Raw genomic sequence first — 18950 nt, forward strand, 5'->3', positions numbered from 1 at the left:
ATCGCCAACAACTCCTTCTCCCATATGGTATAGTTCTGCTCGAAGGGTGTTAGTTGTCGCGAGTAAAATCCACAGGGACGCAAGGTCCCTGAGGAGTCCTTCTGAGACAATACAGCCCCCAACGCGTAGCTAGAAGCGTCCGCTTCTACCACGAACGGTTTGTCAACATCAGGATGGGTTAGTATGTTGTCCGATTGAAAACTAGACTTAAGTTGTAGAAACGCCTCGTGAGCTTCCCGCCCCCACACAAATGGCTGTTTCTTGCGCAGAAGCTGCGTCAAAGGTACCGTGAGCTTTGCAAAATTCGGAATAAACTCCCGGTAGTAATTAGCGAAACCTAAGAACCTTTGTACATCCTTCTTAGTTTTCAGCTCCTGCCATGAGTTGACGGCGTCAACCTTATGTGGGTCCATTTTAAGTTCCCTACCTGACACTACATGACCTAGGAACTCCACTTCAGGCACATGAAAGACGCATTTGGAAGCCTTGGCGAAAAGCCCATTAGCCCGCAGTCGGTGCAGAACCTGCTTGACATGTTGACGATGTTCTTTCTCGTCCTTAGAAAAAATCAAGATATCATCCAAATAAATCACTAAAAATTGGTCAATTAGGTCCCTGAACACATCGTTCATGAACCTCTGGAAGACCGCAGGAGCATTACAAAGCCCAAAAGGCATGACTCGGAACTCGTGGCATCCGAAACACGTGTTAAATGCCGTCTTCCATTCATCCCCTTCCCGTATACGGATTAAGTTATAGGCCCCCCGCAGGTCAAGCTTGGTAAAGACCTTAGCCCCTTGCACCCTTGATAACAGTTCCGAGATTAAAGGGAGCGGGTACCTATCCCGAATGGTGTATTTGTTTAGGATCCGATAGTCGCAGACCAGCCTAAGTTCCCCAGTCTTTTTGGCTACAAAGAATACTGGTGCCGCAGTTGGAGAACTAGATGGGCGAATAAACCCCTTGGCTAAATTTTCATCTAAAAACTCCCGCAAAGCTTGCCTTTCCGGTACAGTCAAGGCATACAGCCTCCCTGCTGGCAGTTTCGCACCTTCTGCCAACTTGATGGCGCAATCATATGGCCTGTGCGGTGGTAATTTGTCCGCTTCTCTTTTACAAAATACATCAGAGAACTCCCCATACTCAGCAGGCACTCCCTCCATATCAGCATGAGTAACGTTTAGAGTGCAACAATCCTGCCTCTTTAAGATCACTTTACGTGTTGCCCAATCCACTTGTGGGTTTACTACAGCTAGCCAATCCATCCCCAGGATCACATCATATCGAGGCAAGCTCGTAATATCCCACACAAACGTTCCCGTTACTCCCTGCACCTCCCACGTTACTGCTGAGGTTTCCTGGTTAACCACCCCAGTCTCCAGCAGTCTCCCATCTGCTCCCTCCACCCACACGTCGCATGCCTTGCGCACTCTAGGAATGCCATGCTTCTTAGCAAACTCAATATCTACATAGGAGACCGTAGCTCCTGAGTCCAGCAGTGCCAGAGTAGAAACAAGTTCCCTTCCCCCAACAGATAATGTAATGGGTACGAAAACATGCTTCCTCCCCTCAGTTGACTGCTTGAGGAGCCCTAGTGCGTTGGACTCACGTCGCACTAGGGCTGGCCTTTTCCCGAAAGCTGGGAAGGTTTCACATTACAATTTTTGGCAAAATGCCCAGCATTCCCACAGTACAAACACAAGCCCAGCTGCCTCCTACGGCTCTTTTCCTCTGTAGACAGCTTTTTAAAGACCCCAAGCTCCATGGGCTCTTCCCCCATCACCACAGGTGCCCTGGTTACATGCATGGGTGGCGCACACATTGCTTTTGAGTGTTTACGAGCCTCGAACCTTGCGTCTAAACGCAGCACCTTAGCTACTAAGGCGTCCCAGCTTTCAGCCGGCTCCAAGCGTGCTAATTCATCCTGGAGCATATCACTTAACCCGGCAGTAAATAAAAGCATGAATGCATTTTCCCCCCAATCCAGCTGGTGGCGATACAGGTTAAACTTATTTAAGTAATCCAAAACAGTCCCCTTTCCCTGTTTCAACCGATACAGAGCCCACCCAGCGTTCTCCGTGCGGAGAGGATCCCCAAAAGTATCAGTTAACAATTTTTTGAAATTATTTAAATTGTCCTTGACTGGGTCATTTCCCAAAATTAAATTAGTGGCCCATTGTCCTGCGGAACCGGTCAACAAACTCAAAATAAAAGCCACCTTGCTAGTGTCAGTAGGAAAAGCATGAGCACTGAGCTGAGAAAAATAAAGCTCCACTTGTGCCAAAAAGGTTGGCAACTTGCACCTGGTTCCGTCAAAGCGTTCAGGAGTCAAAACATGTCCTTTCACAGCAAAAGCTGTTTGGCTTACGGTAAAGGCCGTTTGCAATTGGTCTACTTTGGCTCTTAACTCATCCATCGTCTTCCTGACGGGTTTATTGCTGCAATAAACTTTTTATTGGCGTCGGGCAATCTGTCAAGGACAGAACGCCACAAGATTCAAAGTAACAGAGTTTATTAGATTACAGAACTCAAAAAAGCCCGTAAAAACACAAGGGCCAGGCAATTTTTGCCTTTAGGAGCAAGAAGGGGACAAAAGTAAATGTTCAAAAGATAAACCGGATTAAACCGGAGTTTAATCCGGGTAAAAACAAACTGCTTGCTTCAGCCTAGGTATTAACAGAACGAAAGCCAAGGAACAAAAGATACAAAGAATGCAACTAATTGGCAGCAGATTCCTCTCTGCTGCCAACACTGTGCTTAGAGTAACTTGCGTCGCTCCCACACACACACAGTAGACAGGATCTCCAACACGAGCAATTCAGCCAAGGATTGTAGAAGTAGAGTAGACCAGTTCCGTTCCGTAGATCAAAGCCAGAAGCAGACGTTTGTAGTTTTTCCAAGTCCAAGAAGGGGGGGAAGACAAGCCGTGGTCAGTTCAGTCCGGGTTCTCAAAGCAGGAGATGGCGTCCGTCAGAAAGACGACGGAAGGTCAAGCTAATAAGAGTAAACACAGGTTTGCACAAACAAATGCCCACACAATCCCTCCCGCCGTCTGACCTTGGATTCCAATCAACTTACGTCTCAGCACAGGAAAGCACACAAGTCTTCAGGGAAGCGTCCCACACACACACGGATCCCAAGCGTTTGCCCAGATTACCTTGCCCGACGCAATTTGCAATTGCTCCCAAGCCCCATTTTATGCCAGTTACAAATCTTCATCACTGTCAGCTGTCCTCCTTAACCCGGGCGTTTCCTCATCACTTTCCTCGTCAGAGCTGGAACACCTCTGACTACGCCCAACAGCATCTCCAGCTGTGGATCCCGTCCCATCCCTCCAGCTAAGCCATGGGTCTAATCCTGAAGGTCCCCATTCATCTTCTGCCCCATCATGGCCAGTGGCCCCCAATTCCTCCCTTACCCGAGTCCAATCCATCTCATCCTCCTCTGAGCTAACCAGCCCCTCCTCCATTCTCTCCGTAAACCCTTCGAAAGATTCTTCGTCAGATGGTGCTGCAAATATGTCTCGCAGTCTTTTTCTCTCTCGCTCCTCGAGAGTATCTGACTCCCGAGGAGTCTTACGCCCACGTCTGTCAGTAACAGAGCCATGAGGCTCAATCATAACATTCCCTGACAGATAATGATACAAAATGCCAACTTTGCTTGGAAAATTCATTTTAAACTATGGTTGGTTTGCAACCAATCTCCTGTGTTCTAGATTTTCAAGTATTAAAGTGCTCCATTGGGCTACCCATTTAAAGGCAGGTAACTTTTATTTAAGAATACTATCATTTCCATATTCATAGCAAAAAGACTGGTAAACTTGTGTTGGTAGTCCATATATTTTACAGTATGTTTTATTTAAAAGGTCATAGTTAGCATTCTTGGTCCACTGTAGCAAGAGTGATGGTCATCAGCCCTATTAATCTAACTGGTTAAAACGTGGGTTTGGTCAATACCATGTGTCTTTCTATATTAGCATTTAGCTTTTAAATTTCAGGATGGGGGGATAAATATTTTAAATATAGATACTGCTTATGCTTTCTCTAAAATTAATAGAAACTGCTGTTTGGTGACACTCACAGCCAATTCACAGGCCAGTGAGTGTAATTGCTGAAAGCTATAAAGTTGGTTAACACTTTCTGGAGTATCTAATATGAAATACCCTTGAAATACAAATGTAAATCTAATGTGATTAAATTAAGATGTTGCATATCAAAAGTATTTCAACAAAATAAGCATAGAAAAAATAGTGATGAATTTTGTATGTTTCTTCACTACAGGCAGTCCCCGAGTTACAAACATCCCACTTACATATGACATAGTTAAGAACAAGGGTGAGACAACAGGAAGTGAGAGAAATCTACCCTGGAAAGTGAGGTGAAATCTTCTGAACAGGGGCACAAACAGCAAAATAAACACGACAGGGCTGTTAATCCATCCCTATGCTATTCAAAGATAATATATATATGGTGTTTGTTTTGTTATCTGTGCCCCTGTTCAGATTATTTCATCTCTCCTTCGGTCCCTGGGATAATTGGATTCTGAAAAATGTATATATATATCCCTGGAGTTAAGATTTACATATAAATTCAACACAAGAACAAACCTATAGAACCTATCTTGTTCATCACTTGGAGACTGCCTGTAATTGAAATATTTACCCATTCTGCCTTTTGAAAGCCATTTGGCTTTCAATGGCTTTTGAATAGCCATTTGGCACGTACTGTAAAAATCACATGTAGAATAATCATGCATTGCATGATGATCATCTTGCCATAGCTTGAAGGAACTGGGTGGACTACAGGGCCTTAAAAATGCTAAATATGCTGTTTAAATTTAAAATCCCTAACCATGTGTTGGAACATACTTTGACAATAGTACTGGAATTGTCATGGGTATTTGTTGCATGATGTGCATGTTAAATCTAAACACAAAATCAATTTAACACCCTGAATTTATTTTTCCTAATAGTGTCAGTTCAACATGTAAATTAACCAGGAATGGAGAAAAGATAATTGTATAATCAAAACTGCTACTCTACATTTTTCTATATTTGCCATTATATTTCTCTTATGTACTTCTAGTGCAATGTGTACAGAATAGTGTATTCAAATCTGTAAGTAGCAAGTAATGCACCTACCTACTTAACTTGCACCTTTCCAGTATACAGAATTGAAAAATATCCAGTGAGGGGATTCTTCTAAAACTATGCTTCTTTCCACTTGTGACCCCTCCTTTCCACCTGAGAAATTTTTACACAACCCCAGATATATAGGTATATAAAATAGGCATAAAAATCAAACATTTACTGACAATCAGCATTTGCAAGGCTTGATAAACACTGATTTTCCTTTTTGTGGAGTACAGCTGAAGCAGTTTCTGCAGCGTTCACTATAAACACTGCATATTGTTGTTAACAGATCTGTGTAAAATGGGTGGCGTTCTGAAACCTTTTTCTGTGCCAATTTTTGCGGGACCCCAGCAATGAGCTAAGGCGGCCACTTGGGGTTGGGACGTACAGTTTAAGAAGCCGTGCTCTAGAGATAGAGGAAAGTGTTTGGATTGATTAGAAAATTTGCTAAGAAGGTAATTTGGAAAATGAATAAAAAAGGAATAAAGGGGAGCTGGGGACCTGCCTTTCTTGTGTGCCCATGAGTATGACTGTGAATTAATATTTTTTCCTGCACAGAGAGAATACTTGGAATACAACTAAAATACAGGCTAGTAAAGAGTGGCTTATAATTTATTTTATGCTCCATGCAGTCATAGCAGCCACGTGACCTTGGAGGTGTCTACAGATGTTAGCTCTTTGGCTTAGAAATGGAGATGAGCACCAACCCCCATGTCAGGGAAAAACTTTTACCATTTCCTTACCTTCCTTTAGAAATTAAGGCCATTGTTACCATCTATATATATAAAAGTCAAAGTATGTAATGTATGTCTGCATGTACACTGCTTTGGCCGTTTGCAGGGCCGTAGCCAGGAGGTTTAAGGGTCCGACCCCTCCAAAAGGATTCAAACCCCCCCCCCCCGAACCTGGTTTACTCATGAATTTTAACTGGTTAACCAATTTGTGTGTAAACCAGGTTTTTATTTTAACCTGAAACATTCCGGGGGGGGGGGGGGGGGTGTTGAATTTTTAACACACACACCCTGGCTACAGCCCTGCCTGTTTGTATTACAAATGTTCCTACATTGGATCTGGACCAAACTTGGCACACATACCCTTCATTCCCCAACCTAAAATAATTGAGGAGTTTGAACTGGAGCAGAAGGAAAGAAAAGGAGCAAAGTGGATTGGCTGTGACTAAGTGAAGTGGCCCTCTGTTACATGACTGGGGAAAAAGGGAGTGAATTCTGATTGGCTGCTGCAATTGTGATGTGTATGAAGAAAAGGGAAGGAAGGGAGGGAAGGAAGGAACAGAAAGGGAAGGAAAAGAGTATGAGGGAGGAAAGAAAAAGGGAATAGGAAATAAGGAAGAGACACCTAGGCAATGCTATCCTCACATCCGGATGTGAGGGCGATCTGGCTGAGACATCTGTCACCCCATTGATCACCAGGGTTGATTCAATGCTGAGTATATATGCTAGTGTGACTTTAATCTGAAAGAGGGGTTTTGAAGTACAAGCAGTGTAGAGTGTAAACTTTTATTTATAAATCTGGAGCATGGAAAATCAGCTTTTCCCCGCTCCACATCTATTATAGCAATCCCACCCCATGATCTCGCAAGAGTAGGGTCACTCCCCAAGAGGGACAAGGGAGACACGTGCAAGATGCATTTCTTTTACATAACAAATGAGAATGACATTATTTCAAGAACTGAAAGGTACCCAAAGAATTGCCAATGAGTTTCTATCATTTGGAAATAACAGATTATTTAAAAAGTATTAAAATAGCTACTAACATGGGAGCAAACAGCATACTGTTAAGAAATATTCAGTTACATTCACTGTTAATTCTGAAATTGAACTGTAGATACTTATTAATTTTGTTAATATTCCCTACACTGAGCAGAACAAATGAGTAACCCTGTTGAAAGGAACAAAAGCCATAGAATAATACTACTTAATGTCTATACAGTTCTATGGATCCTACAGTTGCCACAGGATGTTTCATATAAGCACACTTTTGAACTGGTGATCTTATATGTTGAAGAAGCAGGGACATGTTTTACTTTCAGGATCCTTTCCCATCATTCTTCTAGCTATGCCTCTTAGTGCCCTAAAGGACTAAGAATGGGTTAAATGGCCACCATTATTGGGTCTGCACTAACAAGCCCTATAAGTTTAACATTTGCATCAAGCTAATTTTTTTGGCTTTGCTTTTGCATAATTAATGGAGGCATTCATTTTCACAGTAGTATTCCATGATTTTTACTCTTCTCCATTGTTGCAGAACTGCTTTGCTGTTGCCTTCTGATGCTCGAGTAACATGATGGATTTTTCAGAGTTTTCTATATTCCTAAGCAGGGTCTCTAGCCGCCTTTTGATTTTCTTCTGATCTTCTATAGCACATCCAATGACAACAGACTGGAATCTTTGATTCACGGGTCCAGGGGGCACTTCAGATAAACATGCGCCATAAAGTGACATCAAACGATTCTTAGAGTCTTCCAAATCATCCACAAGTTTACCGACAATGTCATCAATCATCTGTGTGGCATGAAACAGGGATTCCTGTTGTTGCGGGTTTCGGATGGTTTCGACAGAAACTTCAACTGTGAGGGTTCTTCCCATCAGGCGTTTAGCTGTCAGACTGAGTTCTTCTCTTTCTCCTGTATTATGCAAACCAAACAGTTTGGCTTAAAAATTTATGCAAGACCAAATTATACCAAATTAAAAGAAAAGGCAAACTGGCTTGCTGTGAGTTTTTCAGGCTGTGTGGCCATGTTCCAGAAGCATACTCTCCTGACGTTTCACCCACATCTATGGCAGGCATTTCAGAGGTTGTGAAGTATATTGGAAACTAAGTCAGTGAGGTTTATATATCTGTGGAAGGTCCAGGTTGGGAGAAAGAACTCTTGTCTGTGGGAGGCAAGTGTGAATGTTGCAATTAATCACGTTTATTAGCATTGAAAAGCCTTGCAGCTTCAAAGCCTGGCTTTTTCCTGCCTGGGGAATCCTTTGTTGGGAGATGTTAGTTGGCCCTGATTGTTTCATGTTTGGAATTCCCCTGTTTTCAGAGTATTGTTCTTTATTTACTGTCCTGATTTTAGAGGTCTTTTTAATACTGGCACTAAGGAATCAGCCAGGCTTTGAAGCTGCAAGGTTTTTTCAATGCTAATCAAGGTGATTAATTGCAACATTCACACTTGCCTCCAACAGACAAGAATTCTTTCTCCCATCCTGGACCTTCCACAGATATATAAACCTCTCTGACCTAGTTTCCAATATAACTCACAGCCTCTGAGGATGTTTGCCCTAGATGTAGCTGAAACGTCAGGAGATAATGCTTCTGGAACATGGCCATACAGTCCGAAACACTCACAGCAACCCAGTGATTCCAGCCATGAAAGCCTTCAACAACACAAATGGCAGATTAATGATATTACTCAAATAATATAACCTGTAGGCCACATATAATTGGGTTTGTTGTGACCCTTCCTAGGGATTTTGATTTAGCCAACATTACCTGTCCTCCAACATTAGTAATTTGTCAGAATATTTCAAAATGATCCAACATCTTTTGGTGTGTTTCAGAAGTTTATTATATTTCTGCTATTTGTTACATTTCTACTGTTTAAGCTGATATGTCTTAAACAGAAGGATTAGCAAAGAAAATAAGATGGAACATTGTGATATTTGTATTTACCCCACAAAACCTGATGAGAAGTTTACAAATCACTTAGCTCCTACCTTCACTGATGCTCCTCATATCCTGGCTGTTTTGTACATTATGGATCATTTCCAGAAGGCTTTCTTTCTCTTGCTCCATTGAAGATGCTGCATCACGCAAAGCTTCCACCCTGAACAAGGGAAACCCAAACAAAGTTGAAAAATTTTAAATGATGTTTGTTTTGGCTTGTTTTGTCAGAGTGGATTTTGATATAAACTACCAAATGCGAATGCTTATGGTAATAAAAGTTCTCAAGTTTCTTCAAGTTTCGGGCCGGTTTGTCCCAGCATAAATACAGAACCGCAGTCTACCCCACTGTCTGTTTTCATATGCCTGCCTTTTCCCTTTCAAGTCAGGGAAACAAGCTGAAAGCACCAAACTTTCATAATTCAAAAACTTAGTTTAGCTGGGCAGTCACTTTCATAATAAAAGAAACTTAAAATAATGCTTATATTTCTTTATATAGTGAATGAGGAATACTGACACAATAAAAGCACCCTTAGAACTAATTTTGCTATGTGCACAGTGGGTTAAACTGCTGAGCTTGTTGAACTTGCTGACCAAAAGGTTGGCAGCTAAAATCTGGAGAGCAGGGTAAGGTCCCGCTGTTAGCCCCAGCTTCTGCCAACCTAGCAGTTCGAAAACATGCAAATGTGAGTAGATCAATAGGTACCACTCCGGCGGAAAGGTAACGGTGCTCCATACAGTCTTGCTGGCCACATGACCTTGGAGTCATCTACGGACAATGGCGGCTCTTCGGCTTAGAAATGGAGATGAGCACCAACCCTGAGTCGGGCACGACTAGACTTAACGTCAGGGGAAAGCCTTTACCTTTAATATGCTTGCTTTGTCATTAGTAATAGATATGCTATAAGGAGAGTGTTTTGTATTTGAAGTAGACAAACCTGTCCCATAAATGACTACTTCTGTATTTTCCCAGACATGAAGGTAATTGAAAAGGTGTGGCGATTTAAATTCTGTTTTTGGCCTGTTCCATTTGGGACTTGAAGGGCTGCAGCCCTGGTACTGATATAACCATCAGCACCAAATCATCTTAGTGGAGTAACATCTGATAAGCCAAGTGCTTCATGACAAGGCACAGTCAGCCCCCCATATTTGCTGGGGTTAGGGGCACAATAAAAAAGTTTTCAAAATGTGAATAAAGCAATTGCTAATTTTTTAAACTTGGAAGAACACCTCTGGAGGAATTCCTAGGTCTTTCAACAAAACTTGAAGGCCAACTTCCACCAAGTGCTAACCACAAAATTGCATTGGAGGATTTATTCTAGAGATTCCTAGAGAGGTGTTCTCCGTAAAAATAGCTGGGTGAAGTGGACTATGGGTGTCACATTGGAGGACCTATGGATTTCTAGGGAGAACATTTTAAATCCGATCCATGAAAAATCAAAACCACAAATGTGGAGGGATGACTGTAGTCAGCTTCCTTTCTTTTTAAAGCTCACTACCTTTGTCTCCCCCTCCTACAACATATGGGAATACATACAGGAAACGCAGAAGAATCTATTCCAACTTAAGTTCATTAAAAAAGAGGAAAACTTTAATGAGACTTTTTAGTCTAGTTCTATTTAATAAGCAGTATATGATCCCTTATCCATAAAACTAGTTTTATTACCAGCTGCTCATGTGGCCGGTTGCCAACAGTGTCATTTTGCCAGCGCTAGCGAAGCTTCTAACTATATATGGAAGGAATCCAATGCAGTTTTTGCTTCCATAGTTTAAGGGCAAATGTGTGTGTGTGTGGGGGGGGGGGGGTTGTTTTTGTATTTTAATCAAATTAGCACCCTTTCCTACACACACACACACACACATACATTTATATAGGGTGTTTGAAAAAGAACTCCCTAGTTTTAAATATAAATACATTAAAACTAGGGAGTTCTTTTTCAAACACCCTGTATATCTGAGCATGCATATAGGTAGGAGTAAGGAGGACACAGACAGCTCATAGGGACGAACTTAATCAGCAGCACAGTATGTTTTGCTTGTATTTGTGCAACTAAAAAAAAACAACCTTTTTCCCATCAGTAATAAGCTTATATATTTCTGTATGCAAAAATGAACTATCTATTCTCTTCCTTTTTCTCTGTCACTTGAAAAAACTTACCTATTAAATTCCTGTATTTCAGGCTACTGTTACAGGTAAAGAAATATTGATAGGTTGAGGGAAAGGGACAATTTATAGTATACTCTGTGGATTGTTTCCCAGATTTTATCTTTTTATTGTTTTAATCACCTTTTAAAACAGTGGTTCCCAATCTTTTTTGACCAGGGACCACTTGATCAGGGACCACTCTCCAACATTAGTACCAAAAGGGTCACGAATCAGTTTTTGGTCAATTTTAGATTCGGTTTGGTTATTTGGGGTGCCGATTCAGAAAATTATATTGGATAGTCCACATCTGCTCTAGTTTCTGATGCAGAACATATGCAATCCTGTAGTCGCCATCTGCTCACCCACAGGGAACTATATTTAATAATCTAGAGCTGATGTGGTCTATCCAATGCAATTTTCTGAATCAGCACCCCAAATAACCCCAGGAACAGACCCTGGTGCCAATTTTCCCCGCATGTCTCGCAGACCTTATTTTAGGCAGCTGAGAACCACTATTTTAAAAGATGTCTCACAGGTAATTTCACATTTTAAGAGTGCCTATTTTTCTTATTCCTCTCATACGAAATACATATCTCAGCCTGGATGTTAGCAAGGCAACTGTATGGATTAAGCCTGGGTTTCCCAATAGGGTTACCTGGACATTTAGGGTTCTGCCACAGGTTTTTAGGGATCCCATGACAAATTATTTTTAAAAACTTGGTTTAACTGAAAATATCATCTTTTTATGCTGAAGTTCCCTGGCACCTGAACATTAATTCAACATTCCTCCAGTCGTAGATTAGTTAGTATAAAGAAAAGGTATTTGTATGGTTTTGTTTTTGTGGGTGGGGGTTCTGTGATTGTTTTATATATTGGGTTTGCTTTTTGTTGAATAAAAAGTAATTTTTAAAAATTTCCTCCAAGATTCAAAAGAGAAAGACTGGAACAGATTTAAAGAGGTTGAGAAAGGATGGGGCAGGCCAAGGTGAGATATGTGGCATATTCGTGAAGTCCAATTTGAACCTGTGATTTTTTTCTTACTGTTATTTTGAATCTCCTATTCCTCCTATTTCTAAGCTGCAATCCTAAGCATATTGAAACAGAAAATATAGTTCCACTAGATACGGTGGGTTTACTTTTGAATAAACACACCGTTTGGGGAGATCCCTCAAAAAACCTGTCCCAGGCCCTGCCAACCACCACCAAAAAAGGTGCTCAACTCCATATGGTTTCTGTGATGACAGGTGGTACCCCTAAGCCACTCCAAGTTTGAAGCTATATATAGCACAATCCCCTCACACCACCTGTGCCCTTCACTCAGAGACTAAAACCAACTTTCAGCCATAAATTTCTTCCTTATTTTTGCACAGATGGAGACCATGGCCTGAGGCTATGAAATTCACATTCATCCATAGTCACCATCTGGTTGCAGCCTTAGGCTCAAGGGGTCCCCTTTCAGATACAAACGCATTAAACAATTGCTTCCATGTCAAAATGAAAACATTCTTAAAGTTTTTGGGTCACATGAAATCATGGCTATAGCTTCAGAAGTGAGAGCAGCAAGTGCAGTTATCACGCACCAGTAAGTGAGCAACACAGTTTCAAACTGCATTATATGGCAGTGTGTAAAGGGCCACTGAAAAATGCATCCAAAAGTTTTGGAATATGAGAACCTCCCCTGCTTTCAAAGCCTGTTCCATTAAGTAACTTAGTGATTTTTTTTAAATATATGGAATTAATCAGAATAATGTAAACCAGAGGTAGCAGAGCATGATAAAAACTAAGCTTGCAAATAGAGAAAACCACAATAGAAAAAATATCACCAAACAGGTTCTCTCCCTGCAACACTGTGATGCTTTGATGTGATTATGACTCTGGGGAAGATTTTAATAGGTTTATAGGGACAACGGGTGACCCAGATACCCTGGTCTTAAATGATTTAGGGCTTTAAAGTTAAAAAACAGAGCTCAGAAACTCACTGGCTGTGATGTACTCCATTTAACACAACACACTACTGCTCTGTGTGTTTATTCAAAAGTCCCAATGAATCCGGTGGAACTTATTTCCCTGTGAAATATGCTTAGGATTTCAACTCAGTTGGCCAAGAATAAGACATCCAGAATTATGGTAAATATTATAAATACAATGGCAGACCCAAACAGGAGTATGACACAGCTCTCTTTTACCTGTCCCCCCCTTTCTCTACCTTTTTTATTCTGGAGGAACCACTGAATAACCACTGTCAGCAAACTCATCCATATATACATTAAGGTTAGGAATGTATAGTTAATACAAGTTTTCCACAATTTGTCATGGAATCCTCCCTTAAAAACCTCTCAGAGTCCTAGGGTCCTTCCATACAGCCATATAATCCAGGATACCAAGGCAGAAAATCCCACAATATCTGTTTGAACTGTGTTATTTGAGTCCACACTGCCATATAATCCAGTTCAAAGCAGAAAATGTGGGATATTATTCAGTTGTGTAGAAGGGGCCCTACGGGTCCTGGCAATTTATGCATGGATTTCTTTTTCCTCCATGGGATTTTTAGTTGAGAGATGGATATTTATACTTTTTAGTGAGAAAGCACAAGCACCTTGCCAAACTACAAACCCCACAGGATGTAGCATGGTGACTATTGTGGCATAAAATATGTCAAAGAGGGAATAAGAAACAGGACTTTAATTTCTGACAATACCCTCGAGTGCCCAGCACAATTAATACTCCAGGGTATTCTGGTTAATTTAAAACAAATGTAAAAGAATGTGTAGATTTATTATGGCATGAAAATGCACCTATGCCCTGTGTTCTGAGGTCCATAACACTATTTTAAGCTATTTTACATGCTATTGGTATTCATTATTTTAATGTGCTTTAATCTCTGTGTCTGTTAATATAAGTATTTTAATGGTCTTATATTTCATCTCTGTATTTTAATTGTGTTGTGCCCCACATTGAGCCATGAAGAGATTATTATTATTATTATTACTATTCATATGTTACATTGAATATATGCCATGAAGAAAGCAGAATTCTGCACTTCTTCCTTGCTTGAAGTTTCCATAGGTTCAGCCCACCATATGCAGATATGTCCTTAGGCTCTTGTTTGGACTGTTACCTGTCTTTCCACATTTCGTAGAGAGTCTCACTCAAATAAAATACCTGCACTGGATCTATGAACGGATTAATGAAAAACATGTAGGTCAGGAGCAGAGGTGGTGCACTAAGAATCATGTGTAAACAGTATCCAAGGATTATAAGTGCATCTTATAATTAGGAAGAAATCATTATATGCCTATCTATCACTTTTGTTCTTTGAAGGAAAGCTGAGCAGCCTCTTTGAGGTGGTTGGGGAGGAGAAAGATGGCCAAAGAATTCTAATTACAGAATTATTTTGACACTTTTCTTATTGCTCATTCTGTCCTCTTCAAAAACATCTGACTCCATTCATTTTGCCCATGTGTTTCCAAGTCACCTGTCCAGTTTGGGGGGGGGGGGGGGGCAATGAATTGCACAGGGTTTTCTCAGGTGAGGAATATTCAGAAGTGGTTTTTCCAATCCCTTCCTCAGAAATAAAGCCTTCAGCACCTGGTATTTGTTGTTAGTCTCCCATCCAAGTACTAACTACAGGAAGAGGCAGGCAATACATTCATTATTATTACAGTATTATTACAGGATGTACAAAATTAGGGAAAAATCTGTTCCTGGTATGAAAGTGTTGCTTCCTGTTTAATTGTGCAGAATTGTGCAATACTTACCGTACTTTGAAAGTAGCTGTTATAGTCCAGAAACTTTATTTGTGTGGCTGCCACAAACTGTGTGGAATTGGATGAAACTCATGAAAAAACTATAGCAAAAGATGCTGCAGGATGTCCCGCAACAACGAAGTTCTTGCAGTTTAATAAACTTTTTCCATGTTTTTATGATAGAACCAATTAGGAAATGACATTTATAACCCAGGAACACAGTGTTATTATTACAGTACTATTTCATAACTGTGCGGTTTTCTGGCATTGTATATTTCTGCTGCTTCTGTGACTGTTCATTTGTATTTTGATTCTGTAGCCCTCTTGTCAATGGATGTCCAAAATCAGCAGCATCCACCGGAGTCCTTTTTATCCTGGGTGACGACTGAGCCAGTATAGATTTCGTTTTGGTTTGTTTCTCCATAGTGCTAATGGGTTAGGTGCTCTTAGTTCCACTCCTCAACTGAGACCTCTCTGGCTTGGTTGGACCTGCCAGTAGTTACACTACCGCCAGCACAGCTCTCAGTGTCCTTAGAGCAGTTAAGCACCCCCCACCAACATCATTATTATTATTATTATTATTATTATTATTATTATTATTATTATTATTATTTTATTGTATGACACAGCAAACAAGATAGATATGCTGGATTTCATTTCACAAAATCACAAGTCGAACACTTCCCAAGTGTCTAGGACTGTGTGATGATGATGATGATTATTATAGATTTATTTGTGCATAACAACACAGCACACATGCAAGAGTCTGGGATTCGTCTCTGAATATTGGGCTCTTCCCGAGGGCTGAGGTATTATTGCAGAATGTGCAAAGTTCCAAAAAGGGCTGCCTTCTGCAGCCTGTGGCTTTTCCAGTGCTTTTCGAGGTTTCTTGGAATGCCTCCAAGTGCACCAACCACTACTGGTACCATTGTTGTTCTCCTTCGCCATAGTCATCCAATTTCAATTTGTAAGTCCTCGTATTTCGTGATCTTTTCCAGCTCTTTGTCCTCTATTCTACTGTCTCCCAGTACTGCAATGTCTATAATAAAAACATGTTTATTTTCTACAACGGTTATATCTGGTGTGTTATGTGGCAGGTGTTTATCTGTTTGGATTCTAAAACCCCAGAATATTTTTGCTTCTTCATTTTCCATAGTCTTTTCTGGGTTATGCTCAAACCAGGTTTTACCGCAGGGTAGGATATACTTCTTGCAAAGGTTCCAGTGCATCATTGCTGCTAGCCTGTTGTGACATTCAATATAGTCAGTCTGGGCTATTTTCCTGCGATCGCAGATAAGGTGTTCCACCGTCTCATTACTCTCTTTGCACAGACGGCACTTTGGGTCATTGTAGGACTTTCCAATTCTTGTTTTCATTGCTTTTGTTCTTAAGGCTTGTTCTTGTGCAGTAAAAATCAGGCCTTTAGTTTCCTTTTTTAGGATTCCTTTTCTAAGCCACTCTCATGTTTGCTTGCTGTTGACCTTCCCTTCAATGTTCTTAAAATACTGCCCATGGAGTGGCTTCTTAGCCACTCCTCTTTTCATGTTGCAAACTGTTAGAATCATAGAACAATAGAGTTGGAAGAGACTACATGGGCCATCCAGTCCAACCCCTTGCCATGCAAGAAAAGCACAATCAAAGTATCCCTGGCAGATGGCCATCCAGCCTCTGTTTAAAAGTTTCCAAGGAAGGAGCTTCCACCACACTTTGAGGAAGAGAGTTCCACTGTTGAGCAGCTCATATGGTCAGGAAGTCCTTTTTAATGTTCAGGTGGTATCTCCTTTCCTGTAATTTGAACCCATTGCTCCTAGTTCTAGTTTCAAAAGCAGCAGAAAACAAGCCTGCTCCCTCTTCCTTGTGACATTCTTTCACATATTTATACATGGCTATCGTGCCTCCTCTCAACCTTTTCTTCTGCAGGCTAAACATACCCAGTTCTTTAAGACACTCCTCATAGGGATACATGGTGTCTAGATATTTTATCATTTCAGTCGCCCTCCTCTGGACACCTTCCAGCTTGTCAATATCTCTTTTGAACTGTGATGCCCAGAACTGGACACAGTATTCTAGGTGAGGTCTAACCAAAGCAGAATACAAAGGCACCATTACTTTCCTCGATCTAAACACTATACTCCTTTTGATGCAGCCCATAATCCCATTGGCTTTTTTTGCCGCTGCATCACATTGTTGGATCATGTTTAACTTGTTGACCATGAGGACTGCAAGATCTTCTTCACACGTACTGCTATCGAGCCAAGCATCACCTATCCTGTATCTTTGAATTTCATTTTTTCTGCCTAAGCAACGAGCGCAGTATCTTACATTTGTCCTTATTGCAATTCATTTTGTTAGTTTTGGCCCAGCTTTCTAATCTTTTAAGGTCATTTTGAATTCTGATCCTGTCCTCTGGAGCAGCCCTTTTCCTCCTTCAGACCTTGCTAGTGTTCTCTATGCCTTATGTTTTTAAATGATAGGTATATGTTTAGTAAAGTACTTGATATTTATACTTATGGGTCTAACCGGTACGAGCTGTTTTAACTATGCTTAACTACGTTTATTGTTTTATCCTTAATTTACTGTGTTTTGTTTTTTATTTACAACCTTTTGTTTGATATTATGTATATTGTTGGGTTGCTGTTGAGTTTTCCGAGCTGTAAGGCCATGTTCCAGAAGGGTTCTCTCCTGAGGTTTCACCCACATCTATGGTATGCATCCTCAGAGGTCTGTTGAAAACTAGACAAGTGGGGTTTATATATCTGTGGAATGAGAAAAAGAACTCTTGTCTGCTTGAGGCAAGTGTGAAATGTGCAATTGGCCAGCTTGATTAGCACCTGATTAGCACTGAATGGCCTTTCAACTTCAAAGTATGGCTGCTTCCTGCCAGGGGGAATCCTTGGTTGGGAGGTGTTAGCTGGCCCTGATTGTTTCCTGTTTTTTGAATGTTGTTCTTTATTTACTGTCCTGATTTTAGAATTTTTTTAGTACTGCTAGCCAGATTTTGTTCATTTTCATGGTTTCCTCCTTTCTGTTGAAATTGTCCACATTCTTGTGGATTTCAAGGGCTTTTCTGTGTCAATAAAGCCATTATGCTTTACCATATCGATCTGTCTTTGGTACACTGTATAGAATCATAGAATCGTAGAGTTGGAAGAGACCTCACGGGCCATCCAGTCCAACCCGCTGCAAGAAGCAGAAAAATCTCATTCAAAGCACCCCCGACAGATGGCCATCCAGCCTCTGCTTAAAAGCCTCCAAAGAAGGAGCCTCCACCACAGTCCGGGGCAGAGAGTTCCACTGCCGAACAGCCCTCACAGTGAGGAAGTTCTTCCTGATGTTCAATTGGGGTTGATACCACTTTAACTGCCATGGCTCAATGCTATGGAATCATGGAAGCTGCTCCGAGGGAATCCTTTGTTGGGAGGTGTTAGTTGGTCCTGATTGTTTCTTGTCTAGAATTATTACTATTACTATTATTATTATTACCAAGGAAACCCCTGCTTAGCCTCCATGACCAGACACCATAGGTGCCTTTAGGCGAGCATATCCAAGGCTACTTAGTCCTGGGGTGCATCTATACCAGGCCTGGGCCAACTTGGGCCCTCCAGGTGTTTTGGACTTCCACTCCCCCATTCCTAACAGCCTCAGGCCCTTTCCGTTTCCCCCTCAGCCGCTTAAGCGGTCTACATTGTGGAACGCAACACTCTGGCGCCTCTTGCCCGTCCGCCCGCCTGCCCGCCCCCCTTGGGTTCTTGCCTGACCTGAGCTCCAGCTGGTCGAGGCTCTCCAGGAGGCGGCTGGAGCGGTCGGCCATGGAAGTGGAGCGAAAGAAACGGCCTCGGCGAGGCGGCACTCCCCCTCCGGGCTCCGAGGCGAGGCTTTTGGAGCCGCCGCTCTTGGCCTGGGCCATCGCCGCCTCTGCCTCTGCCTCTGCTGCCGCCGCTTGAGGCTCCTCCCTGCCTAAGGGCCGCCCAGGGCCCGCCTTCCCGCCCTTTTCCTCCCTCTGAGCAGGCTTGGGCACCCTTCGGCCCTCCAGGTGTTTGGGACTTCAGCTCCTACTATTCCTAACAGCCTAACAGTTTGCCCAAGCCTGCTCTGAGGGAAACTATACATATTGAAGAAATGCCTCACTTCAACTGCCCTGGCCCAAGGCTATGGGGTCAAAGGAGATGTGTCAGAAGCGAACCGAGCGTACAAGTTGTAATGTATTTGAAAACACCAAGTTTTTTTTAAAAAGCTTGACATTATACTAAATGTC

General features: G+C 41.7%; 1 protein-coding gene across 1 annotated transcript; it reads right to left on the bottom strand.

Annotated features, from left to right (window-relative positions):
* Positions 1-4936: 4936 nt before the first annotated feature.
* On the bottom strand, positions 4937-18665 carry bag2 (BAG cochaperone 2). The gene is made up of 3 exons (XM_003215488.4): positions 18454-18665; positions 8857-8966; positions 4937-7775 (listed from the first exon to the last, which is right to left on the bottom strand). Exons 1-3 carry the CDS (start codon positions 18600-18602, stop codon positions 7375-7377), a joined length of 660 nt encoding a protein of 219 aa, XP_003215536.1. The 5' UTR covers positions 18603-18665; the 3' UTR covers positions 4937-7374.
* Between the last annotated feature and the right edge of the window lie 285 nt (positions 18666-18950).

This window comes from Anolis carolinensis, chromosome 1, assembly GCF_035594765.1.
Source record: "Anolis carolinensis isolate JA03-04 chromosome 1, rAnoCar3.1.pri, whole genome shotgun sequence".
In the NCBI taxonomy this organism is placed as follows: Eukaryota; Metazoa; Chordata; class Lepidosauria; order Squamata; family Dactyloidae; genus Anolis; species Anolis carolinensis.

Coding starts and splice junctions, on each gene's coding strand:
- bag2 (XM_003215488.4), bottom strand. CDS start 18,602: ATGGCCCAGGCCAAGAGCGGCGGCTCCAAAAGCCTCGCCTCGGAGCCC. Junction 8,967..18,453: donor CTCGACCAGCTGGAGCTCAG/GTCAGGCAAGAA, acceptor TCCCTTGTTCAG/GGTGGAAGCTTTGCGTGATG. Junction 7,776..8,856: donor TATGAGGAGCATCAGTGAAG/GTAGGAGCTAAG, acceptor TGCATAATACAG/GAGAAAGAGAAGAACTCAGT.